The sequence below is a fragment of the Balaenoptera ricei genome, chromosome 10 (assembly GCF_028023285.1).
Source record: "Balaenoptera ricei isolate mBalRic1 chromosome 10, mBalRic1.hap2, whole genome shotgun sequence".
NCBI lineage: Eukaryota > Metazoa > Chordata > Mammalia > Artiodactyla > Balaenopteridae > Balaenoptera > Balaenoptera ricei.
Window position 1 is genome coordinate 96,039,657 of NC_082648.1, and position 23,182 is coordinate 96,062,838.

Genomic DNA, 23,182 nt, shown 5'->3' on the forward strand with positions numbered 1-23,182 from the left:
AGGGCCAAGGCCACAGATGTCTCACGGCCCCCATCAGGGTTAGACCATTAACTCCCGCCACATACATACATAGAATGCCCTCGCCCCAGCTAGTGCCAGGAAGGAGAGTAGATAAAGGCAGCAGTGTGAGGTTCTGTCCATGGTGCTGAACGCACCTCAAATCCTTGTTCTCTAACCCAGCAGCCACTTAGATCCTCTTGGGAAACCAGGTAAAAAAATGCAGATTCCCTGGCCCCTTCTTTGGAGACTTGCATTCTGAGGATCTAAGATGGGGCCTTGGAATCTGTTTTTACCAAGCACCTGTGATTCTATTACAGCCAGGTTGGTACTAGCCTGAGGTTGACTCACCCACCTAAATAGTCATCGGTCTTCATGAAGGGCCTGCTATGTGCCCAGCACTGTGCCAGATACTATAAGGCACAGAGCTGCATCGAGCAGGGTCTCTGCTCTGGGGGGAATTTACAAAGTCATTCAGGAGGAGATGTAGGGAGGGAAGGAGGGAGAGAACTTGCTCTGTTTTATGTGGACACAGTGCCAGGTACATACTTCATCTTTGTCCTGCAAGGTGAGATAAGTAGGCACGTGAAACCAGTAATCATAACCATAACTAACATTTATCTTTCCTTAGGGTCTCCCTAGACATATCTCAAGGCAATATGTGATGCATTCTGTTCCTTCTCACCTCCTCATGGCTCAAGACCCAGATCTTCCTGATTCCTGCTGCCCCTTATACTCCCTAGAATTTACTCCTCCCTTCTTCTGTCCCATGGTCACATTTCATCATCGATTACATGATATACCATGTTTTCAATATTGTCTCAACTGGGATTCGAGTTCCCTATTGAGGGTAGGGCTTACACCTGACCCCCCTGTGTAGCCTCTAACACTGGGACCTCTCCATGCCCCCACCAGAGGAGGTGAACAGTAAATTCTTATTGGATGGATGACTAGGGGGAATGATAAGTGGGCAGAGGAATCTGCCCAGTGACTGTGCCCAAGGAGAGTGCTGCTGGGTTACAAAGCAGTTGGGACAAGTGCTCAGAACCAAAAGAAGTCAGGATGGGCCTCAAGGAAACCAGGAAACAGGCAAAATGCAAATCAGGCAGGGGCCAGCTTCTGGTCAAGGTCTGCCTCTCCTTTCTCTGGGTGTTTGGGGAGAACAGGAAGTAGACTCAGGACAGCAGTGTCTGATGAGAACAGATGTTCTCTGGGCCTGAATGTGGGGCATGGAGGAGGGGACAGAGGAGAGAGAAAGGGGAAAAGCAAAGGGGGAGGGCCATAGCTAGCAAAATGGAATATCCACAGGCCCTCTTATTTATTTAATTTTACTATTTTTTATGGAAAATTCCAAACACACACCAAAACAAAGGGAATAGGAAAAATGAACCCCCATGTGCCCATCGCCCCGCTTCAACAACCATCCCCATTTTAACATCCTTATTTAATTCCTTCCCCCAAGCGTCTCTTTAAAGAAAATTCCAGACAATATATCATTTCAGAATATATTCAGAATGTATCTCTCACATATTAGAACATTTCTGAAAAGGTAACCTCATTATCACACCTAATAAAATTAACAATTTCTTAATACCATCTAATGCAAAGTCCACATTCAAATTTCCTCATTTTTATCAAAAATGTCTTTTTAACAGCCGACAGGAATCTGGGTTCATTGTGACAAGGGGCACAAACCTTGTGGCCTTCCTATGAACAAATACCCACCACATAGCCCCCTGAACCTCCACGTGACTGCTGGGCAGGACCAGTGGGACCGGGCTCAGTACTGGAAGGAAAGCTACAGTATTTAGTGGGGGAGTTTGCCACCTGGAGCCTGTCCTGTCCACACGTGGGTGGGCCATGAGTGCTCTTATAGGCATACAGGCTTTGAACCCCTCTCTTCAAAGAAAAAAGAAAAACAGATTCCAACTATATGCCATTCTGGAAAAGGCAAAACAATGGAGACAATAACAAGATCAATGGTTGCCAGGAGTTTGAGGGGAGAGGGGAGATGAATACACAGAATACAGAAGTTTTTATGAGCGGTGAAAATACACTGTATGACATTATAATGATTTTATGTCATCATACTTTTGTCCAAACCCATAGAACGTGCAACACTATTCACTTGACAAAGTGAACCCTAAGATGCACTAGGGACTTTGGTGATTATGATGTGTCAGTGCAGTTCAGCCTTGGTTAAAAAAAAAAAAAAATGTCTTAAAAAGAATTAACACCGAGGGTAGACGTTTTTGGCAAAACTTTTGTTTCACTTTTATATATGTATACATATTATATATGTGTGTGTTTGTTGGATTGTGATGTAAAATGTACTTTTTAGATTAAAAAAGTTTGCAGGCTACTGTAGTTATGCTGGCAAATAAAAGAACAAATTAATCTAAAAAAAAAAATGTCTTTTTAGGGCCCATTTTTATGAACCAGGATCTAAACAAGGTCCATGCACTGCATTTTGTTGCTATGACTCTTAAATCTGTTTTAATCTCTAACATTCCTTCCTCTTTCCCTTTTTTATGTCATTTTACTTGTTGAAGAAACCAGGTTCTTTGTCCTGTAGAATTGTCCTCATTGTTGATTTGGTGGATTGAGCCCTCCTGGTGTCATTTTACATGTTCCACTGCCCACCCCCTGCCCAAATCCTGGAAACTGATATTTAGACCCAGAGGGTTGATCTGTGTAGAGTCAATTATTTTGGCAAGCGGACTTCCTGGGTGAAGCTGTGTCCTTCCTAGTGCACCATATCAGGAGCAAGTAAGGTCACATATTCCTTTTGTGTGTGATACTAAAAATGATCAATGTTACCAGCCTGATCCTTCCATTATAAAGCTTCCCCATCACCTGGTCCCCTTAGCTCTGAGAAACTCATTCACTCATTTTTCAACTCATCCCACAAATATTTGTTGAGCATCTACTATGCACCAGGCAGTGAGCAGGAGTGAGAAAAAACCACCACAATCCCTGGGATCACAGAGCCAACAGTCAGATGGGGGCGAACAACAAATACCTGAGCAAGCAGGTACACCAACAAGAGACGTTTAGAGCCATGTAAAGAGCTACCCCAGAGCAAGGTGATGGTGGTCAGGCAGCCACTTTGTGGTGGGTGATCAAGGAGAGCCTCCCTAGGAGAGGACATTGGAGCTTGACAAGAGCGATTCAGTCATGCATTCCAGGGAGAGGGAGAGCTGGGGCAGGCAGAGAAGCTGCGCACGCATCAGCAGTAACGAGGAGGCGAGTGTGCTCAGCACCAGTGGGCAAGGGTGAGGGGGCCTGAGGGGAGGCCAGCGAGGAGGCTGCTATGGTAACACAGGAGAGACTGACCATGACCCAGACCAGACGGCGGAGTGGAGGTGATGGCCAGTCCAGCGCCCCTTCCACCCCCTTTCACAGCCGAGAACACTGAGCTTGGGGAGGGCAGGGAGACAGTGGTTATTGAGTAACTACCCTCCACAGGAGTTTTCTACGCAGCATCTCAAGACCGCCCCTGCACACTATGTAGAGGTCATTGTGCCTATTTCACAGGTGAGGCCAGTGAATCGTGAAGTCACCTGCCCAAGGGCATAGAGGCAGAGGGGGAAAGGAGGATAGAGCCCAGGCCTGAGGAGGCCCTCTGAGCCTGCAGGGTCATCCCACGCTGTGATGACCACTGTGGAGTCTCAAACCTCGGCCCTGGCACCTGAAAGCCCTGTGACCTGGACCAAGGGCCTTCTCCCTGTGCCTCAGTTTCCTAACCTGTAAAATGGGAATAATACTTGCCCAAGGGGCACAGCAAAGCCGAGACAAGGTGGTCCAACCTTGCTCCCAGTCCCTGCCTGTGGGGCCCACACGGGTCACCTTAGCACAGCCTACAGGCAGCTTCACACCCTCCCATACGGACCCACAGAGGGTTAAACTCAGCCTCCCTCCTTCCTCCATCCCAATTCTGATCCTTGCTGACTCTGCTCCCCGCCCTACAGCAGCTATTCTGGGACAATGGAGGCAGCAGATGGCCCGAGTCCTATTCCCTCCACCCGACCCTCAGAATCTGGGAGCAACCTGCAAATTTGCTGCTGCTTCTAAAAGCGGTCCAGCCGGCAGCCTTCCGCGTACAGGGTGGAGAGGACAGCGGCAGTACAACACGCTATCCCATCCCCACCGGGCTGTGGGCCCAGGGGCCGCCCCACTTGGCTCGTATCCCACAAACCCAGCATTAGGTCAACCCAGAAAGAAAGGAAGCCCTGCACCTAACAAGCACAGAGAGGCCTCCCTCTAGGTCAGGCTCCTCCTTGGAAAAGAAGGTGCTAAGGCTCCAGTGCTCGGCAGTTCCATCAGCCCAGACAGAGTTGCGGCAGGGACAAGGTCCTTCGAGGGCTGGAGGACGTGCTCCAAAGGAGTCCCCAGTCCCGGCTGCCTGGGTCAGAGCCCCCTTGTCCTCCCTCCCTCATCCCCTCAGCCCTGAGCCCCACTGTGACGCCAACTCCCCAACATCTCTGAGCATGATGCTGGTGGGGGGCAGACAATTTCCTTTCCTAGCCCTCCCCACAGGTACCATCAGGCCTGAAATTTCACCATGGTCACTTTCATTCAGTCATGCAACCTCTTTGGGACATGAAATTCTAAGGGCATTTACCTTTACTCAGCTCCTACCTGGGCTGTCAAAGTGCCCTTTTATCTGATAACCAGAGGCTGAATCCCTTAGCTCCATTCAGCCTTCCTTGATCCTCTGGCCACGCCAACCCAGACCCTGAAGACAGATAAAAGGAAGAATTGTCCCCAGCAAACCAGCACCTCATAGCACACAGATATTCACACACACACAGGTGTGACACAGGCACAAACACATCCATACACCCCACATATGTCCTTAGGCACAGACGAGCGTAGAAGGGTGTACGGCACATGCACACCCTTATATGCCCTGGCATGCAGTGACCCAGCACACACTACTTACCATCACTGTTCACTGAGCCATTCCTTTCTCCGTACTGTGCCCTTTACAAACTCTGCATCATTTCACCTACAACCCGCGAGGTAGGTATTCCTTTTCTCATATAAAAAATGAGCAAACAGGCCAGAGAGACCAAGTGGATTCCTCAAGGTCACACATCCAGCAAGGGTAGGGCAGGGCTGTCTAGCCGAGGGACCCAAATCAACACCACTGCGACAGACAGATCAAAGACCCTGCCCTGGCCAGGAACGACTTTGGCTGCACGTAACAGAAAACTGAACCAAGCGAGGCTTAAACAAATAAGGGTTTAATATTCTTACACAACCAGATGTTGGAAGGGACAGCTGTGGATGATTGTCTTGGCCTTTCCTTCATGGTAGCAAGGTGGCTGCCCTAGACCCAGACATCACACCCACATTCACAGCAGGAAGATGGGGTCTGGGGCTGCAAAACCTTCCCCAGAAGCCTCTCTATTGGCTTTGCTTAATTTGCACTAACAGACAGAGCTCTGGCTCTGGCCAGAGCTGGGTCATATAGTGGCTCCTAACAGAAAGGGAAGCTGGGAAAGTGAGCAAAAGGATCATCATGACTGGCTAGGACCCATTCTGACTCATCATCTGGGGCTGGACATGCTGATGCTCCAAACAAAACCGGGTGGGGAGCAGGGACTGGAGACTGGTCGGCAATAACAGTATCTGCCGCAGACCCTGGATTCTGCCCTTCTTCCACCTGGGTCCCCTCGGTGGTTGGGGATCCAGCCGAGGAAGCCAGGAGTGGGTGGCCCAGCGCTTGACCCCAGGAGAGTGACTGAGAGACCAGAGGTGGGGGCTCTGACCACACCAAGGGACCCATGCAATTCTCTGGAGAGTTAGGACTCCTGAGCCCGAGCAGCTCAAGGACCCCTACCTTTGTTCAGTTCAGCCACCTAAGGCCCGTGGAAGTCCAGCTCCTGAGGCCTCTCTGGCCCTCACATGGTGCACCTGGTCCTGGGCTGTCCAGCCCACCTCCTAGGGGCTTGGGATGCCTTTACCGCCAGCCACCATCCAATCCTGGGCCTGCCCACCACAGAGGCCCTGCCAGGGACTGCTGCCCACACAGGAACTGCCACGGGCCCTCAAGGCCGCCTGGGAGGCTAAGGACGACCAGAGGCTTCAGCTCAACCTTTGCCCAGCGGTTCAGGGTTCATCGGGCCACCAGCTGTGGGCACCAAGGAGTTTCCGGGTAGAGGAGACAATGGAGGGAGCGAAACCTGTGGAGAGACGAGAAATGGACAAGACGGGTCACCCCCACGGGTTCCTGGGGAGCGCGTCACAGATATGCTCTGGAGCAGGGTTTTTCCACCTCAGCACGATGAACACCGGGGGCCAGATAATTCCGTTGTGGGGCTGTCCTGTGCATTGTAGGATCTTTAGCAGCACCCCTGGCCTCCACCCACTAGATGCCAGCACGCATCCCCTGAGTCCTAACGATCAAAAATGTCCCCACACGCTGCCAATTGTCCCTTAGTGGGGGGCGTGCGGGGGAGTTGCAAAATGGTCCCTGGTTGAGAACCACTGGTTTATAAAGACTTCAAAAGCCAGAGAAACCATGAAGAGGCCTCAGCTGAGGCCACACCATCTGACCGCACATATCTGAGTCCCCAGTTGGCTCCAGCCCCATTAGGTAGCAACCTTTAGATTCTAAATCTTCAGGCTTTGAGAGAATTTAACACCGATTCTTAAACGTCTTGGCAGTATAGCCATAGCTTGCACACCTCCACTGATGGGGAGCTCACTCTATTAGCAGGCAGCTCCTTTCCTCTTAGAATTTGAGCCAAACTCTGTCTCTTTGTAACGTCCAACTTGTTCAACACAGCCCTGGTCCCGGCAGCCTTGGGATAGCTGTGAGTCCTCTGCCCCCAGCCGGACAGCTCTGCAGAATTTCAGGGGCAGGAGTGCTGGCTCCCCTAAGGGTTACCCTACAGATAAATCCAAAGTCCAGACAGAGCCTACAGGGCCTTCGGGGGCGTGGGGGAGGGTGTTCCCTGCCACCTCCCCAACTGAATCTGACACCACTCTCCTCTCTTCTCCCACATTCCAGTCACACTGGCTTCTTTTACTTCCTTGAGTAGGTCTTGCTCCCCTGCCACAGTATGTCACAGGCTGTGCTCTGAGCTGCCCTACAGCAATTGGGGCTGGGGGTGGGATGGAGGGGGCTGGGCTGAGCAGCCCTAATCCCCCCAGGGAGTCTTTGGGGACAGAACTGGAAGGTGCCTAAGTGGCATTCTAGCCCCCATTCCAACCCTCTATCCATCGAAAAGTATCATCAAAGAAACAAAGAGCCTGAGAAAGACTTTCTTTTCATTTCCCCATGAGTGCCTGGAGCGCCTCCATTAGAGCATCTCCTGTGCTCAGTGAAGAGAGCTCAGTCTTTCACAGGCTCCCAGAGGATCAGGCCTGGGAGAGCCCTTCAGATCCACATCGCTCAGCCTCCTTGTGTTACAAATGGGGCGACTAAGGTCCAGAGAGGGCAAGGCACCTGCCCAAGGTCACACAGCAAGCCAGTAACAGAGCAGAGACTGAAATCCACTCCCTCCACTCCCAGCTCTGTGCTGTCAGCCACTGGCCTCTCTCACTTCCCTCCCTCCCGGCTCCCCCATCTTTGGATGCCTGGACGCAGGCCCCACTCCTCCCATCCTACAGTTTCAGCCTCCAGACCCACCTGGAGGAGTCCTCCTCAGGGGAGAAGGGGCCGTGGAGCTTAATGACGTTGAGTTTCCCCTCAAAGACGCCATAGCTGAGGGTGACCTGCGCAGAGAGACACAGAGAAGAGAGTGAAGGGTGCGGGGTGTCCCACTGGCAACTCCACAAGGGGGCAGCATTTGGGCAGAAACAGAGAAGGCACATAAGGCATTCTGAGGGACACAAAAAGCCTGCCTCTGCACCTGAAATTCCACCTTCAGTAACAGGTGTTCCGCTGAGGGCCCCACCCCACTCCCCTTTGAGCATGATCCCATTTGTGCCCCCAACGGTCCAGTTTACTAGGGAGGCTGGAACGATTCCCTCATCTACAGATTGGGAAACTGAGGCTCAAGGCAGGAAAGCACCTTTCCAGGAAGTTGCATGCCTGAACGGAGGTTTCCTGAGACCCACTCTAGGGCCTGGGCAATCCGTCTCCACCCAGAGCCTAAGGTCACTCCACGAGAAGTGAGGATGCAGGATGATGACACCCGTCAAGAGGTAGTCAAGCACAGTGGTTAAAGACTGTGGGCTTAGGGGCCACCCAAGCAGGGTTCAAATCCCTCTCTGTCCTCTACTAGCTGTGTGCCACAGTTAGTTCCACTCTCTGGGCCTCAGTTTCTCCATCTGTAGAATGGAAATAATGTTAGGACTCACCCCCACGTGAATGCTGTGAGGAAGTAGAGAGTTAAAGAAGTTAAGGCCCCCAGTGTGGTGCCTGGCACAGCGGGGGATCTGAAAACCCCACCTTTAGGGTGCCCTTGTTTTGGCTGTCCAAAATCTGCCCCTCTTTCCTGGCTGTGGTCCTAATGGGACCAATCTGCATCCCCGTTCTAGGCCTGGCCAATCAACTCTAACTCTAGGCGCTGGTAGGAAACAGGTCATGTGACCCAAGTGGGCCATGTGACCAATGAGCGCCAGTCCTGAGATCTGGTGGAAGGAGGAGCTCTCTTCCCATGGGTGGGGTGGAAACCTGGGGCTGCCACCTTGCCAGCATGAGGGCTGAGCCTGCCTGAGCATGAGGCCAGCGTGGGGGAGGGCACATGAGAGAGGGGAGGGACAGAGTCTGAGCACCCAGACCCTGCCAGATCTAGCAAGTCAGGCCAAGCCCTCAGCTTCCCAGGTATGCAGGCCCATAAATGACCTTTTCTGTTTAATTAGTCTGTTGCCTCTCTGTCACTTGCAGCCAAAAGGGCTCTGACTCACACCATGGGGCAGAAGATCCCAGGGGCCTCCCAGCCAGGACCCTTTACGGGGCTGGAAATCCATGAGCTGGAGGGCGTGTCTGCAAGGCAGAGCCAGTTGGACCTCAGCAGAGTCATTACTTGCCAGGTGGTGGGAGGGGTCCCTACCCCTCCCCCAGCCTGACATTACACTTGGATGTCCCTACTGAAGACCTGGTCCTTCCCAGTGACACCTGAGTTAGAAGGAAAAGCAGCAATCAGTAGACGGGTAAGCTTTGGTGAAGGAGAGGGCTGCCGATAGGCAGTTAAAAAGGACTGGCCCCTTCAGAGGGTGCGGGGAGGATGGGAGGTTGAAGAGAGGAGAGAGGGAAGGAGGTAGCATGTGGAGAGCTGGGTGGTCTGAACCTCAAGACGAGCTTCATCTTATGTGTGCAGGTCTCTCCAGCTGGCATTTGGGAACCAGATCAAAGAATTTTAGCATCATAAATGCAGACCCTTGAGGGTTAGAGGTGGAGAGAGCTGAGACACTGCATGCCCTCAAGGGGATCCTTTACCACCCTGGGCCTCAGTTTCCCCATCAATAGGGGAGAGCCCCCACAAACACCTTCCCCAGTGCCACCTGCCCCAAGGCTGGCTCACCTGCTCTGGGAGCTGGGCAGCCCCCAGCAGCTGCAGGGTCTCCAGGTGGGAGTGGAAGAGGGGGCTGGGCTGCAGGTGACCGCCCAGCTTGCACTCGACGATGTAGCCCACAGTGCAGTCGTCAGGCAGCCGGATGAGGGCAGATGTGTCCACGAAGCGGGGGCCACTGAGGGACAGAGTCATGCTGCAGCCACTGACCTAAGGCCTCGACACCTAGAGCCCTCCCTGCCTCCCTGAAGACCCTGCCTCCGCCAGGGCCAGCTGGGAAAACAGAGCTCGGCTCTAGCATCTGCCTCTTGCATACTGTGTAGCCTTGTGCAAGTCACAAGCCTCGGGGAGCCTCAGTTTCCTCTTCTGTAAAATGGGCATGATAATGGCCCTGCCCTCACAAGGCTGTTGTGAGGATTAAGTGGAGGAAAGGTGAAATGAAGCCCTTTATAAATGTATCCTTTCCTTCCCTCTCTTTCTTTTCATTCATTCACTCACTCATTCATTCATTCTTGAGTTTGAGCATCTACCTGCTGCCAGCCACCATGACACAGAGGCTGAGGACAAAGAGATGAGAAAGAAATGCTTCCTGCCCTCAACAGCAGCCCCGATTCTGGAGGGAGACAGATAGAGGAGCAGGTCATTTCAGAGGAGGACTGGTGCTAAGTCAGAGGGAAGCATGAGGCCTGGGGACACAGGGAGGACAAGGTGGGTTCCCAGGGGATGTGGCAGGCTTTTGTTTTGCTCTTTACTTAATCATGGCAGTAGCAGTTTTTAAACAGAGTCTTACAGGATGAGCTGGAGTCAGCCAGGTGCCGAGCAGGGGAGGAGCAGTGTTCCAGGCAAGGGTGTCACCTGACTGCATACCCCACGAACGCCGCGGGGGTGCCAGGCGGGGCAGCTTGCCCCACTGCCCAGGATGCCTGACTGAGGGGTCGAGTGGGTGCAGAAACCCAGCCGTTGCTCCCCTCCCCAGGCTGCACCTGCCCAGAGTGGGTACCTTTTTCTAATTCACACAAATGTACCATAGAGGTGGACAGAAGCCTAGATGGGGGCACCCCAGGCACAGGGATGACCCCTGGTTGTGTGTACATGCCTGCTGTCGACAGATACTAGGACAGCACTCCTGCTCCCAGTCAGGGCACAAATTGCCCCCGGAGGACCCCACCCGTCCAGGACAGGGCACGGCAGGCTGGTGTGGTGACAGAGCACGCAGGCCTTAGAGCCAAACCCAGCAGCTGAGTGACCTTGAACCAATTACTTTGCTTAACCTCTCAGTACCTCAGTTTCCTCAGCCAAGTAGAAATAAGGCCAATACCCCTTCCTCCCTGGGGGCTGTGATACTCTTAGCAAAGCACAGACCTGGCTCAGAGTCAACCCTCAATTCAAGGTAGCGACACTGATGTGGCTGTGAATAACAGCCCGCTCGGCAGACCTCAAGAGGCTAGACCTTTGCCACGTCCTCTCTAGAATATCAGTACCCCCACCAGGTACTGAGGGCTTCCACTACTCCCACGATCCCCCGCAGTCTGAGCCCTCTAGGACCATCCCAGCTCAAATTCCACCTCTTCCAGGAAGCCTTCCCTCCTTTCCCCAAGCAGAAGGCCCTACTCCCTCCTCTGAGTGCCCCTCCAGTTGGCCTTCACCTCCCCTGTGACAGTGACCAGTCAGAAGAGGACTGAAAATGGGACCTAATGTTTGCCGGGCTCCTGCCAGGTGCCAGCCCAGACACTTTTTCATTTAACCCTTACAACAACCACTGGCCATTGTACTATCAGGTCCATTTTACAGATGGGGGCACTGAGGCTCCTGGAGATTACACAACTTGCCTGTGTGTGGCAGAGTGCACTAGGCGGTGTACCCCCAAGGGCATGATGACAGGTGGCTTGCTCACCACTAACTGTGTAACTCTGTGATGCAGCGGGAATGAGAGGTAGTTTCTCCTGAGCTCTCTCTCAAGCCCTTCCTGCTGCAAAGGCCCCACCCACACACCAGCCAACACCCCCTCTCTGCATCCCCCCCCCCCACCTCTTCCACCAGTCTCTAGGTCTCTGCTTACCTGGCCCATGGGGCCATCTTCAAAGCCAGTTTGCGGTTGATGCAGAAGCCGGCACCCCCGGTGGCAAACCAGAACTGTACCAGCCTCTGTGAGGAGAGATGGGGAGGGCCAAAATGTAGGGTGACCTGGGGTGGGGGCAACAGCCAGGCCCCCCCCTTACCCCCAACCAGCATGGCTCAAAACTTTTTATTTCACATCTCACTAGAGTCTTCCTACAGCCTGACATTATTATGCCCATTTTATAGATAAGGAAACCGAGACCCAAAGTCACATAGCTATTTAAGAATGATGGGGACACCAATTAGACCCCAGTCTGGCTGGATTTCAGTTAAAGAGGACACATATCCTATTTGTCTACCCAGTGCACCTTATCCCTATCCTCAGAGAAACATCCCTGTGTGGTTCAGGAGGGACTGCCCAACACAGCACCTGCTCCCATAGGCCACAGATACGGGCAGGTGCCCCAGGAATGACGGATCACAAGACCACACCTTTGACCCAGTGACTGGCTCAGCGACAGGCACATGACCCAGCCAGCCAATCAGAGTCCTCGCCTGAGTTCCATATGCTGTGAGGGAGAGATGCTTTTACAGGGTCACCAGTAAATATAATCCTGATGCCATTTACACCGGGCCATGTACACTGGCCTCGCCACTCCCAACTCCTGGGACCAAGAAAGCTTTTCTGCAAAAGGAGAGAATGAGGTCTCATGGAGGAAAGAGAGAAGGGCAGGCAGGCCTGTGAGCCCCTGAGGCCAGCAAACCCCTTGGCATTTCAATCTCAGCAACCAATACCACCCCTCTGGGGTGTAAACCACTTTCTGCCCTCATCCAACATCACCATGGCCCAAGGCCTCTTCTACCTCCTCTGTGAGGACCTGTGAATTCACCCATGAATTTCTTTAAGGCTTTTGAGAAACACTGAACCTTTTCAGCTGTACCATCTCTTGGTCAAACAAGTGCCCTAAAGTTACCTTCTCCCAAGTACAGAGTTGGTGCTTCATTGATGCATGTTGCATTGGGTTGGGTCACCTCCCACGATGCAGCAGTGAGAAGAGCCATGGGCAGGGAGCTGGAAAGTGGAGGGCCCCCCCCCCCTCCTCCACTGCACAGCTGTGTAACCTTGAGAAAGTTCCTGCCCGTCTCTGTACCTCAGATTTGTCACCTGTGAGTACAACACTGGCTCCAGTTCTGAAATCCGATGGCTCTCCTGGCCCAGAGGTGTCCTCCTCCTAAAGACCTCTACGAGCTTACTTCTGGAAACTCTGCCCTCTTAGAGAGAGGTCAGGCCTCAAACAGGCAGAATGAATGGTTTCTTGAGGACCTGACACACAGGAGGCGCCCAATAAATGCTTGTTTAATGAATTAATGAGGGCAGGGCTTCCACTCCCAGAGAACTGTAGCAACATCAGCAGTGACCATGCAAGCGCCTAACCCTGAGCACGGACTGCGGAGCCCTGTGCTGCAGGTGAGGTGACCAAGGTGCACAGAACTGAGGTCACTTGACTGAGGTCCCAGAGCTGGGACTGACTCCAAGCCCAAGTCCTTGTCCCCTTTGCTGTCCTACCCTGGGGGATGCCAGGGTCTTAACAGGCCAGGACACTTTGGAGCAGAGTCCTGGGATCCCGCTGGTGGGGTGTCTGACAAGGAGGGCATTCATGCATGTTGTAAGGTCGGGGACTGGGTGTGCCCAGGACTGGGTGTGTCCTGAACCAGCACAGGAAGAACACAGCTCAGAGATGAGGCTGAGATGAGTCGGGTGCTGATTGATAACGCTCACTAGCGTCCACCACGTGCCAGATCCCGTTCCAAGCCCTTGGATAGATGACCGCATTTAATTCTTTTTTTGCTCACAATGGCCCTATGAGGTAGTGACTGTTTTCACTGATTTTACAGATAAGGAAACTGAGGCATAGAGAGGTGAGGTGACTTCATTCAAGGTCACAAAGCCAGGAGGTAGCAGGGCTGGTGTGTGAACCCTGGGAGTCAGGTTCCAGAGCGGAGCTCTAAAACCCTTTGGTCAGGGGTGAGGTGGTGTGGGAGTCTGGAGGACCCTGCGGCTCACCTGGCATCAGCTTGCTCACACGCGCTCCCCCAAGGCCCAGGAAGATTTAATTAGGGCTCAGAGGCTGATTAGCTGCAGATAATTAAGGTTCTGTGTTTCCTGCTCTTGGTTTCCCTAGTGAAGCAGATGGTGACCCTGGGAGGGAGAAAACCCCACAACTGGCCCAGCTCCTGCTCCAGGCACCACGTCTAGAGAGGGGGACCCATGGCCTGACTCTTCACAGGGGCCAAGGGAGCCCTAGGGGCAAAATCTGGCAACCTAAACCTGTCCATTCAGGTCTGGAGCCGAAGCTGGTGCTGGGGACCCTGTTGTGCAAGGTGTCAACTCAGTTGCTGGTTAGTGAAATCTGGAAAGAGGAGGGGTATCTAGAGGAGAGGAGGGGAGGGGAGGGTTCAGGGGCTCCCGGCAGCCACAGTTTACTACCCGGCCCAGCAGATTCAGCATTTTAACAATCTGCCGTGGAGTCAGGAAGCCTCAACTCACCCCGCCTTGCTCACTCTGTGACCAGGACGAGCCCCTGCTCCTCCGTGGCCGAGGCCCTACTAAGCGCCAGTCTCTGTGCCTTACCTGCATTATCTCAATCTCCCCATTTCATAAAGGAGGAGACTTAGGATCACAGGCGAAGCCCCCAGCCCAGACACACCCGGATGCAGCCAAATCTGAAACCCAGAAAACCCACCGGACCCCTCCACAGCCCCGCCCCCGAATGGCCCCGCCCCGCGTGGCCCCGCCCCCGGGGCCAGCGGCCAATGCACAAAGGAGGCAGCGAGGGAACCGACCGTGCGGTTGTTCGGCTGCGGCTCGGAAGCGTGGATAGGCCGGTTCAGGCTGGGCCGGCCGATGTAGACGTCGCGGGTCCACGGGAAGGTTTTTAGCAGCTTCAGCAGCGCCCTCGGGTTCAGGTAGTTGTCGTCATCCACATGACAGAACCACCTGTGGGGATGGAATGCGGGACAGTGAACTTGGAGGGGGTTCCCAGGGGCTGCCAGCCAGCCAGACTCCGCCCTGCGCCCTCATAATCAGTCAACAGAGTTATGGGTTGGGGGAGGCTAACATTGAAGGCACCTGTTCTGTGCCAGGCAGCGTCTGGTGTAAGCTCATGAGGAAGTTGTGCCCACTTCACAGGTGGGAACCAAGACTCAGGAAGGTTAAGACACTTGCCCAAGGTCACACAGCCGGTGAATAGCAGAATTTGAATCCCATCTGTCTGCCCAGAGACAGACCCCAGCAGGCCCTACATGTGATTAAATTTACAGGGCCCGGACAACTTTACTTTTTTGACAAGACACCTCATTTAGGAACTGGCCTGAGGCAAAGGTCACGCCTGCCTCCTAAGACTCACCTCAGTCCGCTGGCCAAGAAGGCATCAAACTCAGCAGCCATCTTGCAGGACAGGGCAGGGTGGCTGTGCTCCGCGGAGCAGTTGGTGACCACGAGGTGGGACCCTGAATAAGGGAGGACAGGTCAGGGGCCCCTGCCCAGCTCTTCCCAACAGCCCTACACAGTGTGAGAATGCAGAGGAAGGCGGGGCCTCAGAAAGCCTGGAGCAGTGCATCCAGTCCCATTTTACATATGGGGAAACTGAGGTCAAGGGGGGCTGACCTGCCCAGGACCCTGGAGCTAATGGACAGTAGGCCGGGCTGGGACCCAGGTGTCCAGGGTCTTGTCCAGCACAGTCCCTCCCCACACCCATACCCGTTTCCAGGGAAGAAGCCTGCTCCCCTCCTGGGCAAAAGGGGAATCCACGTGTGACAAGGGTGGGCAGCCCTGTTTCCTGGGGAACCCCAGGCCAGGGGACAGCCACCCCAGCTTTCCCTGGCAACAGCCAAGGGGCCCCCAACCCACCCAGAGTTACCCAATCTCTCCTGGAGGCCTTCATCCTGGCTGTCGGTGAAGATGAACGTCTAGGAAGGAGAGAGGAATCAGGACTGGGGTCGGCCAAGGAGAGTCCCGGGCCAGCCCACAGCCCACCACAGCCAAGTCCAGGTGGATACACACATGGCAGACCTCTGTCCTCCTTCAGTGATGGACACACACCCCTCTCACAGTCACACGCTCCTTTAGGACAACATGACTTTCTCAGCTACCCAACCCACGCCCCCATACAACACACACAACCCAGCTTTTGTACAACTTTGCGGTATACACCAGCCCATCAGTCTCACACTCAGCCCCCTTACAGACCAGCACCCACAGGGTCCCTACCAGAGTCACACACCCTTAGCAGAATCACACCTCCATCAAGCATACACACACACATACACACACATCACACATCACATCACACACACACATCACACACACACATCACACACACACACACATCACACACACACACATCACATCACACACACACATCACACACACACATCACACACACACATCACATCACACACACATCACACATCACATCACACACACATCACACATCACATCACACACACACACATCACATAACACACACACATCACATCACACACATGCATCTCACACACACACATCACATCACACACACACATCACACATCACATCACACACACACACGTCATATCACATCACACATCACACACACACATCACACACACACATCACACATCACATCACACACACACATCACACATCACATCACACATTACACACCACACGTCACATCACACATCACATCACACACACACATCACACATCACATCACACATCACACACCACACATCACATCACATATCACACAGCACATCACACACACATCACAGTCCCGCTTGGCCCCTCCACATATACAGAACCCTAAACACTTGTTCAGTAGACAGACCCACACACTAGGACACCAAACTACTTAGGGAGACGGTCACGACTTTCACAGCCACACAAACTCCCTGTGCAAGTGTCGGGGCCCTTACACATCTCCCAGATAGGAGAGGTGACCCACCAACAGCATTCATACACCCGGTCCCCCATGACCTCACTAAACCTCCAGACAGGTGTTATGATCTGTCCCCTTCGCAGATGGCAAAATGGAAGGTAAGTGATGGAGCAAGGCTGTGCGGTTGGCGGGAGGTGAGCTGGGATTTGAACCCAGCCTGGACCTCTCCCCGCCCTCAACTCCCGCTACAGCCAGACTTTTCCCTGGGGGTCTAGCAGGCACCTCAGACTGAGGGCGAGAACACCGAGCACCCAAGCACCCCCAGACCTGGGCTCCTCTCACTCTTCCCCATCTTGCTGGAACCCAACACCTTGGGGTCACCGTGCCTCCTCTCTTTCTCTCACACCCACATCCAGTCTGTCAACAAATTCTGTCCACCCAGCTTTCAAACTGCCCAGGGTGCACCCTCTCCCTCCAGCCTCCGCGGCCAGCCCTCGGTCCAGCCCACCCTCGTCACTTCCTGCCCGTTTTGCTGCAGTCACCTTTTCCCTGCTCTCCCTGCTCTGTCCTGCCCCACCCCAAGTCTGTTTTCAACACAGCCCCCGGGGGAGCCTGTAAAATAAATCAGACCTTTCTTGCCCTGCTCCCTGGCAAACTTTTGCCACCAAACAGTCACCCAGATAGTGGAACTCTCTCAAGTTTGGAGCGTGGGCCAAATGGGCCAGGGAATGCCTGTGAATGAATCGGTGGGGGGAGGCGGAAGGGAGGGGTCCCCGCAGCAGGGCCCGGGGGCCGAGCAGGGTGCATGAGGCTGGTGTTTCGGTCCCCAGGAATCCTGAGGCTGGCACAGAGCGGCGGGCAGAGTTTCCTCTGAGCTGAGGGTTGCATTTGATTTGTTCAAGGAGGGACTCTGACAATGGTTAAAACCTCGCAGGAAAACAAAGGGACAGACAGCCTGCTGGGGTCAGGGGAGGGGTGGCCGGGGGCCATCTGCTGCAGAGGAGGGGAGTAGTGGGGCCATTGTTGCTCCCCCCATCCCCCACCCGCCCTCCTCGAGGACTGTGGGGAAGAGGAAGACCCCCCCTGAATCACAAAACGTGCCTCCCCCAAGCCCACCCCCTTTGCCTGGGACAAAGGCCCCACACGAGCCCCAGCTCGCTGCCACAAAGGCCCACCTGCCACCCGGCTGTCTTAACCAGCTGGGGCGGGTGCCCAGCCCTGGAGTTAACCAGCTCAGGACCGCTCCTGATAGCAGAGCTGAAAGAGGCTCCGAGACTCTCCCGCCCTGTGTGGCTGGGGAAACTGAGGCTGAACGGTGGAAGGCCTTGGCCGAGGTCACAGGAAGAGATAAGCCAAAGGGTAGAAACGAAGGGGGCCCAGATGCAGTGGCACGAGTGGGTCTCTCTGTCTCCTCTCGTCTTCCTCTGAATATCTTTCCTTTTTTCAACTCTGTCTTAAAGGACAAGATTTCTAGACTCTGCCCCTTGTGGTAGGGGCAGGGGTGGGGGGAGTGGGAGTGTCCAACTGAGTGAATTCATCTCCTACCTCTGCTTAACCTTGCTCAGTTTCCTCACCTGTAAGCTGAGAATATCAATACCTACCACTCGGGTTGTTGTGAGGGTTTAGTAGAGTGATGCACCCGATATGCTGTCACTTAGATGCTGAGCATCTGGCAGGCACTCCCTCTGGCTGCCTGCTTAGCATCTGGGACTGAGCTCAGGGCACAGAGGGGGGCTGCTTGCCTCTCCTCTGCCGGCCTGGTCCTGCCAGACCCAGACACCCAGTCTGGAGGCCCAAGTGACTAGGCAGCTCTGGGATCCCGGGTCTCAGCAGAGAAGGAGGGGCCCCGGCGGGAGATGGCAGGCGGGTCCTACTGGGCTCTGCCCCCTCAGGCCTTCAGGGAAAGCACTTCCTCCTCTCTGGCCTCAGTTTCCTCATCCGGAGCAAGCGCACCACCATAGTGATCAAGACGAGACAGGAAAGGGCCTCTGACCACGTGAGGCCATGCTCCCGGGTACACGCAGACACAGCACCATAAACAGGAAGGTCTGCGGGGAGGGCCAGGCTGGGCGGCTTCCGCAAGCGGATCCAGAATCTCCCCAAGATGAGAAGCTGTGCAGAGCCCCAGGGAAGAGCCTGGGGTGCTGGGGGTACAGCAAGGAGAGGGTTAATCCAGGGTGCTAGGAAATCCGGGCAGGGGTGCCCCCTCCCCAGGGGTCCCTGGCCTCTTCCAGGCACCACCTCCCCCCTCCTTGGTCTCCAGGAGCCCCCAACCCCCTCCGAAGGCTCGTCACTTCCACTGAGCCAAAGTGGGGACAGTGTGTGTGTGTGTGTGTGTGTGTGTGTGTGTGTGTGAGAATCTGCCTCTCCCCCTCCCCCAGGGATGACTCCCAGCACCCCCAAATCACTGACTTTGCTTGAGGAGGGCACTGGATGTGAGGAGGGGAAGAGCCAGAAGGGACTCAGCGTGTCAGGGCCACCTCCCCAGAAAGACAGAAGCCGCGCACCCCTGTGACACACACGCCTCTTGTCACGGCACATCTAACACTGACGCCGGCTCCATGCAGGTGAGCATGCACGCGGGTGTACACACACGCACAATCCCAATGCCAGGCAGACCTCTGCCCTGCCCTCCTGCCCACCACTACCTCAGCCACCACCATCGCAGCACACACCCCACCTCCCTCGCCCGGAAAGTGCCCCACAGGAAATGGAGCACAGGAGGTGAGGTGCCACCGCCCTGGGCACACCCTGGGCAGCAGAGGCGTGGGGGCAGGGGCTGTCAGGAATTCTGAAAGGATGCCCCCCTGCCGCTCTCCCCGAACAGGCCCCCCCCAGACTGTCCCCTCCTCAGCGACTCAGTCCCTGTGCTCCACCCTCAAAGCCAGGGCAGAAGGACAGCATCCAGGGCCTGGACAGGGGGCGGCCTGGCCTGGGTGCATGCCAGAGTCAGGACCTCTCGGGGGCCTCTGTCCCAGCTGCCCAACACCCCCCCTTGCCCCCGATGCCAGGCTGGGCCAGGGTGGGCAGAAACGAAACCTGTGCCAGGACAACCAGGGAATCGAGGGACCACCCCCCAGAAGGGACCCAGGAGCCCGGGGTAGGGGCCCAGCCTGGCCCCAGAAGAAACGAAGCAGTGGGCCTGAGGAGCACCTGGCCCCGGGGCCAGCAAGGGACACAGTCAGGGCCGCAGGAGCCCCCGATCCTTCCAGGAAGGAGCGAGAAGACAGCCCAGGTGGGGCAGGTGGGTGAGCAGCTTCTCCCTCGAGGCCACCAGGGACCCCAGCTCGGTAGAAAGTCCTCTGTGAGTCCCTCAGACCAGAGGCCACTCCTGGGGCCCGCAGTCACCCGCTTGTCACCTGTTCCCTGGTCCTGGAGACCCACGTGTCGAGCAGCAGCTCCAGGCGGGAGCGGTGGAAGGCCCGGGTTGTCTTGACTGCGATGAAGACATCGTGCAGCTGCAGCTCGGGCGACCGAGGGCTTGGCGGGCTCAGCCCGGGGGTCTCCGGCACGCCCTGCGGGGATGGGCTTGAGTAGTACCGTAGGGAGAGGAGCCCCATGCACAGCAGGGTGAGCAGGACTCCAGCCAGGCCCCGGAGGAGCCGGCACTGCATTGGCCCTGGGACCCCAGACGGCTCAGCCCCCAAATCCCAACCAGACGGGGAGGGGAGGCTGGTCAGGAAGGAGCCCCGGCAAAGGCAAAGGTCTGCCAGGCATGGGGGGCAGGCCAGGAGGGGAGAGGTGGGAGTCGGTGCTCTGGACCCGGAGGCCGAGCCATGGCAGCCCCGCTGCCGCTGCCGCCAGCCCTCCACCTGCTCCCGGGCCCTCCCTCCCACTGCCGGCTCTGGGGCGCCTGGCCCCGCCCCTGCCTCCAGGGCAGCCCAGGGGCGGGGCCGGCCCAGGGGAGCCCAGAGGTGGCTGAAAGTGTCACCGGCTGAAGGGACAGCCCAGCCCTGCCCGCTGCTGCAGGGGGGGGTGGGGGCAACAACAACCCCTCCATGCCAGATGGAAGGGAGGGGCCGGGCCCTCCAGCCCTCCCACTCCCCAGAGATCCCCAGCTAAGCTCATTCAATACCCAGTATCTTCTGGTGTCCAGCCTCCCAGCTTTTGCTCACGCTGTTCCTCGTCCTGGATGCTCTTCCCCAGCCCCCACCATCCTCACCCACGTTCCTTCCACCAGGCTTAATTCTATCTGGACTTCAAGGCTCAGCTCAAGGGTTCCCTCCTCCAGGAAGCCTCCCAGCCTCTGGGGCTCCCCCAGTAGTTAGCTCAGTTCCTCTGGTCTTCACAACAGTGTTAGAATTATTTCCAGTTCATAGCTGGGCACATAAGGCTCAGAATGATCTAAGATGATCCAGCAGCTCAGCCACAGAGCCAGGTAGAACCCAGGTCGCTGGCCCTCGTCTGGCCCACCAGAGGCCCCTGAGGGTGCCTGTCCTGCTGTGGCCCACTGGAGCCCATCTTGCTCAGCAGTCTTTATTGCTGCCTCTCTCCCAGCCAGGCCAGTGGACAGAGGACCCTCTGCAGCTACCACCTCCATCTTGTTTTGTACAAGGTCACTCATATCTTGTCCTCCCTCTGCTAGAACCCTGATGGCTCCCATCTCCCTCAGAACAAAAGCCAAAGATCAGACACCAGCCTACAGGCCCTGTGTAAGGGGGGCCCTGTTACCTCCAACCCCATCTCCTACCATCTTCCCCTTGCTTCCTCACTCCAGACCCAGTGGGCTTCTGGCCAGTTCAGGGACACACCCACCTCAGGACCTTTGCACATGCTGTTCCTGCCTGGGTCTCTCCCTAGAGATCCATACACCTCACCCTCACCTCTTTCAAGTCTACACAAATGTCTTCTACGTGAAGCCTTCCCAGAACACCTTATTTAAATTGGAATCCCTTCCCCCTCGTCCTTCCCAGCCCCCCAGGCTCTCCTTCCCAGGCCCCTTTTTCTGCTGTTTTCTCCATAGCACGTCTCATCTTCCAACATCCTGTATATTTTATTAATTTATTTATTTTTTTTATGGCTGTGCTGGGTCTTCGTTTCTGTGCGAGGGCTTTCTCTAGTTGCGGCAAGCGGGGGCCACTCTTCATCGCGGTGCGCGGGCCTCTCATTATCGCGGCCTCTCTTGTTGCGGAGAACAGGCTCCAGACGCGCAGGCTCAGCAGTTGTGGCTCACAGGCCCAGCTGCTCCGCGGCATGTGGGATCCTCCCGGACCAGGGCTCGAACCCGTGTCCCCTGCATTGGCAGGCAGACTCTCAACCACTGCGCCACCAGGGAAGCCCCTGTATATTTTATTTATTGTCTGTCTTCCTCATGAGAATATGAGGGCAGGGATTTCTGTTTATTCACTGAATCCCCAGTGCCTAGAACAGTGCCTGGCACATGGTAGGAGCTCAATCAATATTTGTTAATTAAACACAAGAAAGTACCAGATGGCTGGTGAATTGCATTAGCCCCATAAAGGGAGAGGAAAGGAAAAGCAACCCTTTTGAGTCACCGTTCTATGGGCCAGCCCCGTGCGAGGCCCCTTCACAGTCTGTCTTCTCAGAATGGCATCACCAAGGGATGATCCCGTGGTTCATGCCACACAAACCAGGGTTCAAATCCTGATTGGGGCACTCCCTAGCTGTGTGACTCTGGGCAAGTTACTTCACCTCTCTGAACTTTACTTTCATTTGTCAGATGGGGGCAAAAATAAGACTCGGTGAAGATTAAAGGGTTGGTGGGCTTCTCCACCCCCATGGAAAAGGCACCTAAGATGGGACCAGCTACTGGGCTCCTGCATCTTCACCCAGACTCATATGTCCATAGACTAAGCACTAGGCCAGGCACACAGCAAGGAAGTGGGGAGGTTTGTTTACCCAAATGAGCATGACCCAGTCTCCATGGCCAGGGAGCCCAGAGCCACCCACAGAGACCCACCATCCTGCCACAAAGCAGAGCATGGCATGGCCCAGGAGAATTCCCAAGGGCTGGGAATATCAGGCAGGCTTTGTGGAGATGGTGTCTGAGCCAGACAAATTTAAGCAGTCCCCGACCCCTGGATGTTGACTTCTCAGCCTCATTTCCTACCACTCCCCAGGTGGCCAATCTCAACCCATTTTCTGCCTCTGAGCCTTTGCTCTTGAGGTTCCCTCCACCTAGTATACCCACTCCCCCAAAACCTCCCAGGAGCCTGCCCAAATTCATCACTGTGACTGAGGACAGTCATAGGAGGACTAAGAACATATAGGCATGTAAGTCCAATAAGTGCTTCCTGAAGAAAGGAATCCCACAACGCAAGCTCAAGTAGCACCTCCTGCAGTAAGGCCACCTAGATTTCTCCCATTGGAGGTGACCATCCTCTCCAGTGAAGCAGTCTCAGGGACCTGGTAATACACTGAGGGTTTGCTCTTAGTCCCCTGGATTCAGCAGCTGGGCCCCTTAGCCTAAGACCACACCCTGCTGGCTTGGCATCCCCACTCCAGGGGACACTCCTTTGATGATCAGACACGGGCAGAGCTGAGCGCAGGGGTGGCCCATCTGTGGGACCCTCCTCCAGTCATTCCGGGGCAGGTAAGGTGATGCCAGCACAGATGGCAGGCAGCTCCGGGATGAGTCAGGAGCGAAATCTGACCCTCCCCACGGGAGAGTGGGAACCTGAAAGGTGGTATCAACCTGAGCTCGTGGTGGCAACAAGTGGGGGGATGGAAAGGGGGCCCCGGGCCAGGGATGCAAGCAAGCAAAAGGCCACCAGC

The 23,182-nt window shown here is 55.2% G+C and overlaps 1 protein-coding gene and 1 pseudogene across 2 annotated transcripts; one reads left to right on the forward strand and one right to left on the reverse strand.

The window, feature by feature from the left end:
• The first annotated feature begins 1,638 nt into the window (after positions 1–1,638).
• Positions 1,639–1,727, forward strand: LOC132373860 (small nucleolar RNA SNORA11; annotated as a pseudogene).
• Positions 1,728–5,230: 3,503 nt separating this feature from the next.
• On the reverse strand, positions 5,231–20,274 carry MFNG (MFNG O-fucosylpeptide 3-beta-N-acetylglucosaminyltransferase). Of its 2 annotated transcripts, none has more exons than XM_059934846.1 (8): positions 19,807–20,274; positions 15,446–15,494; positions 14,933–15,035; positions 14,370–14,523; positions 11,527–11,612; positions 9,480–9,645; positions 7,640–7,725; positions 5,231–6,188 (listed from the first exon to the last, which is right to left on the reverse strand). In XM_059934846.1, exons 1-8 carry the CDS (start codon positions 20,059–20,061, stop codon positions 6,122–6,124), a joined length of 966 nt encoding a protein of 321 aa, XP_059790829.1. In that variant the 5' UTR covers positions 20,062–20,274; the 3' UTR covers positions 5,231–6,121. The 2 variants fall into 2 exon arrangements, with proteins under 2 accessions (XP_059790829.1, XP_059790830.1); XM_059934847.1 differs by having other exon boundaries at positions 15,436–15,494; positions 19,807–19,982.
• Positions 20,275–23,182: the final 2,908 nt, after the last annotated feature.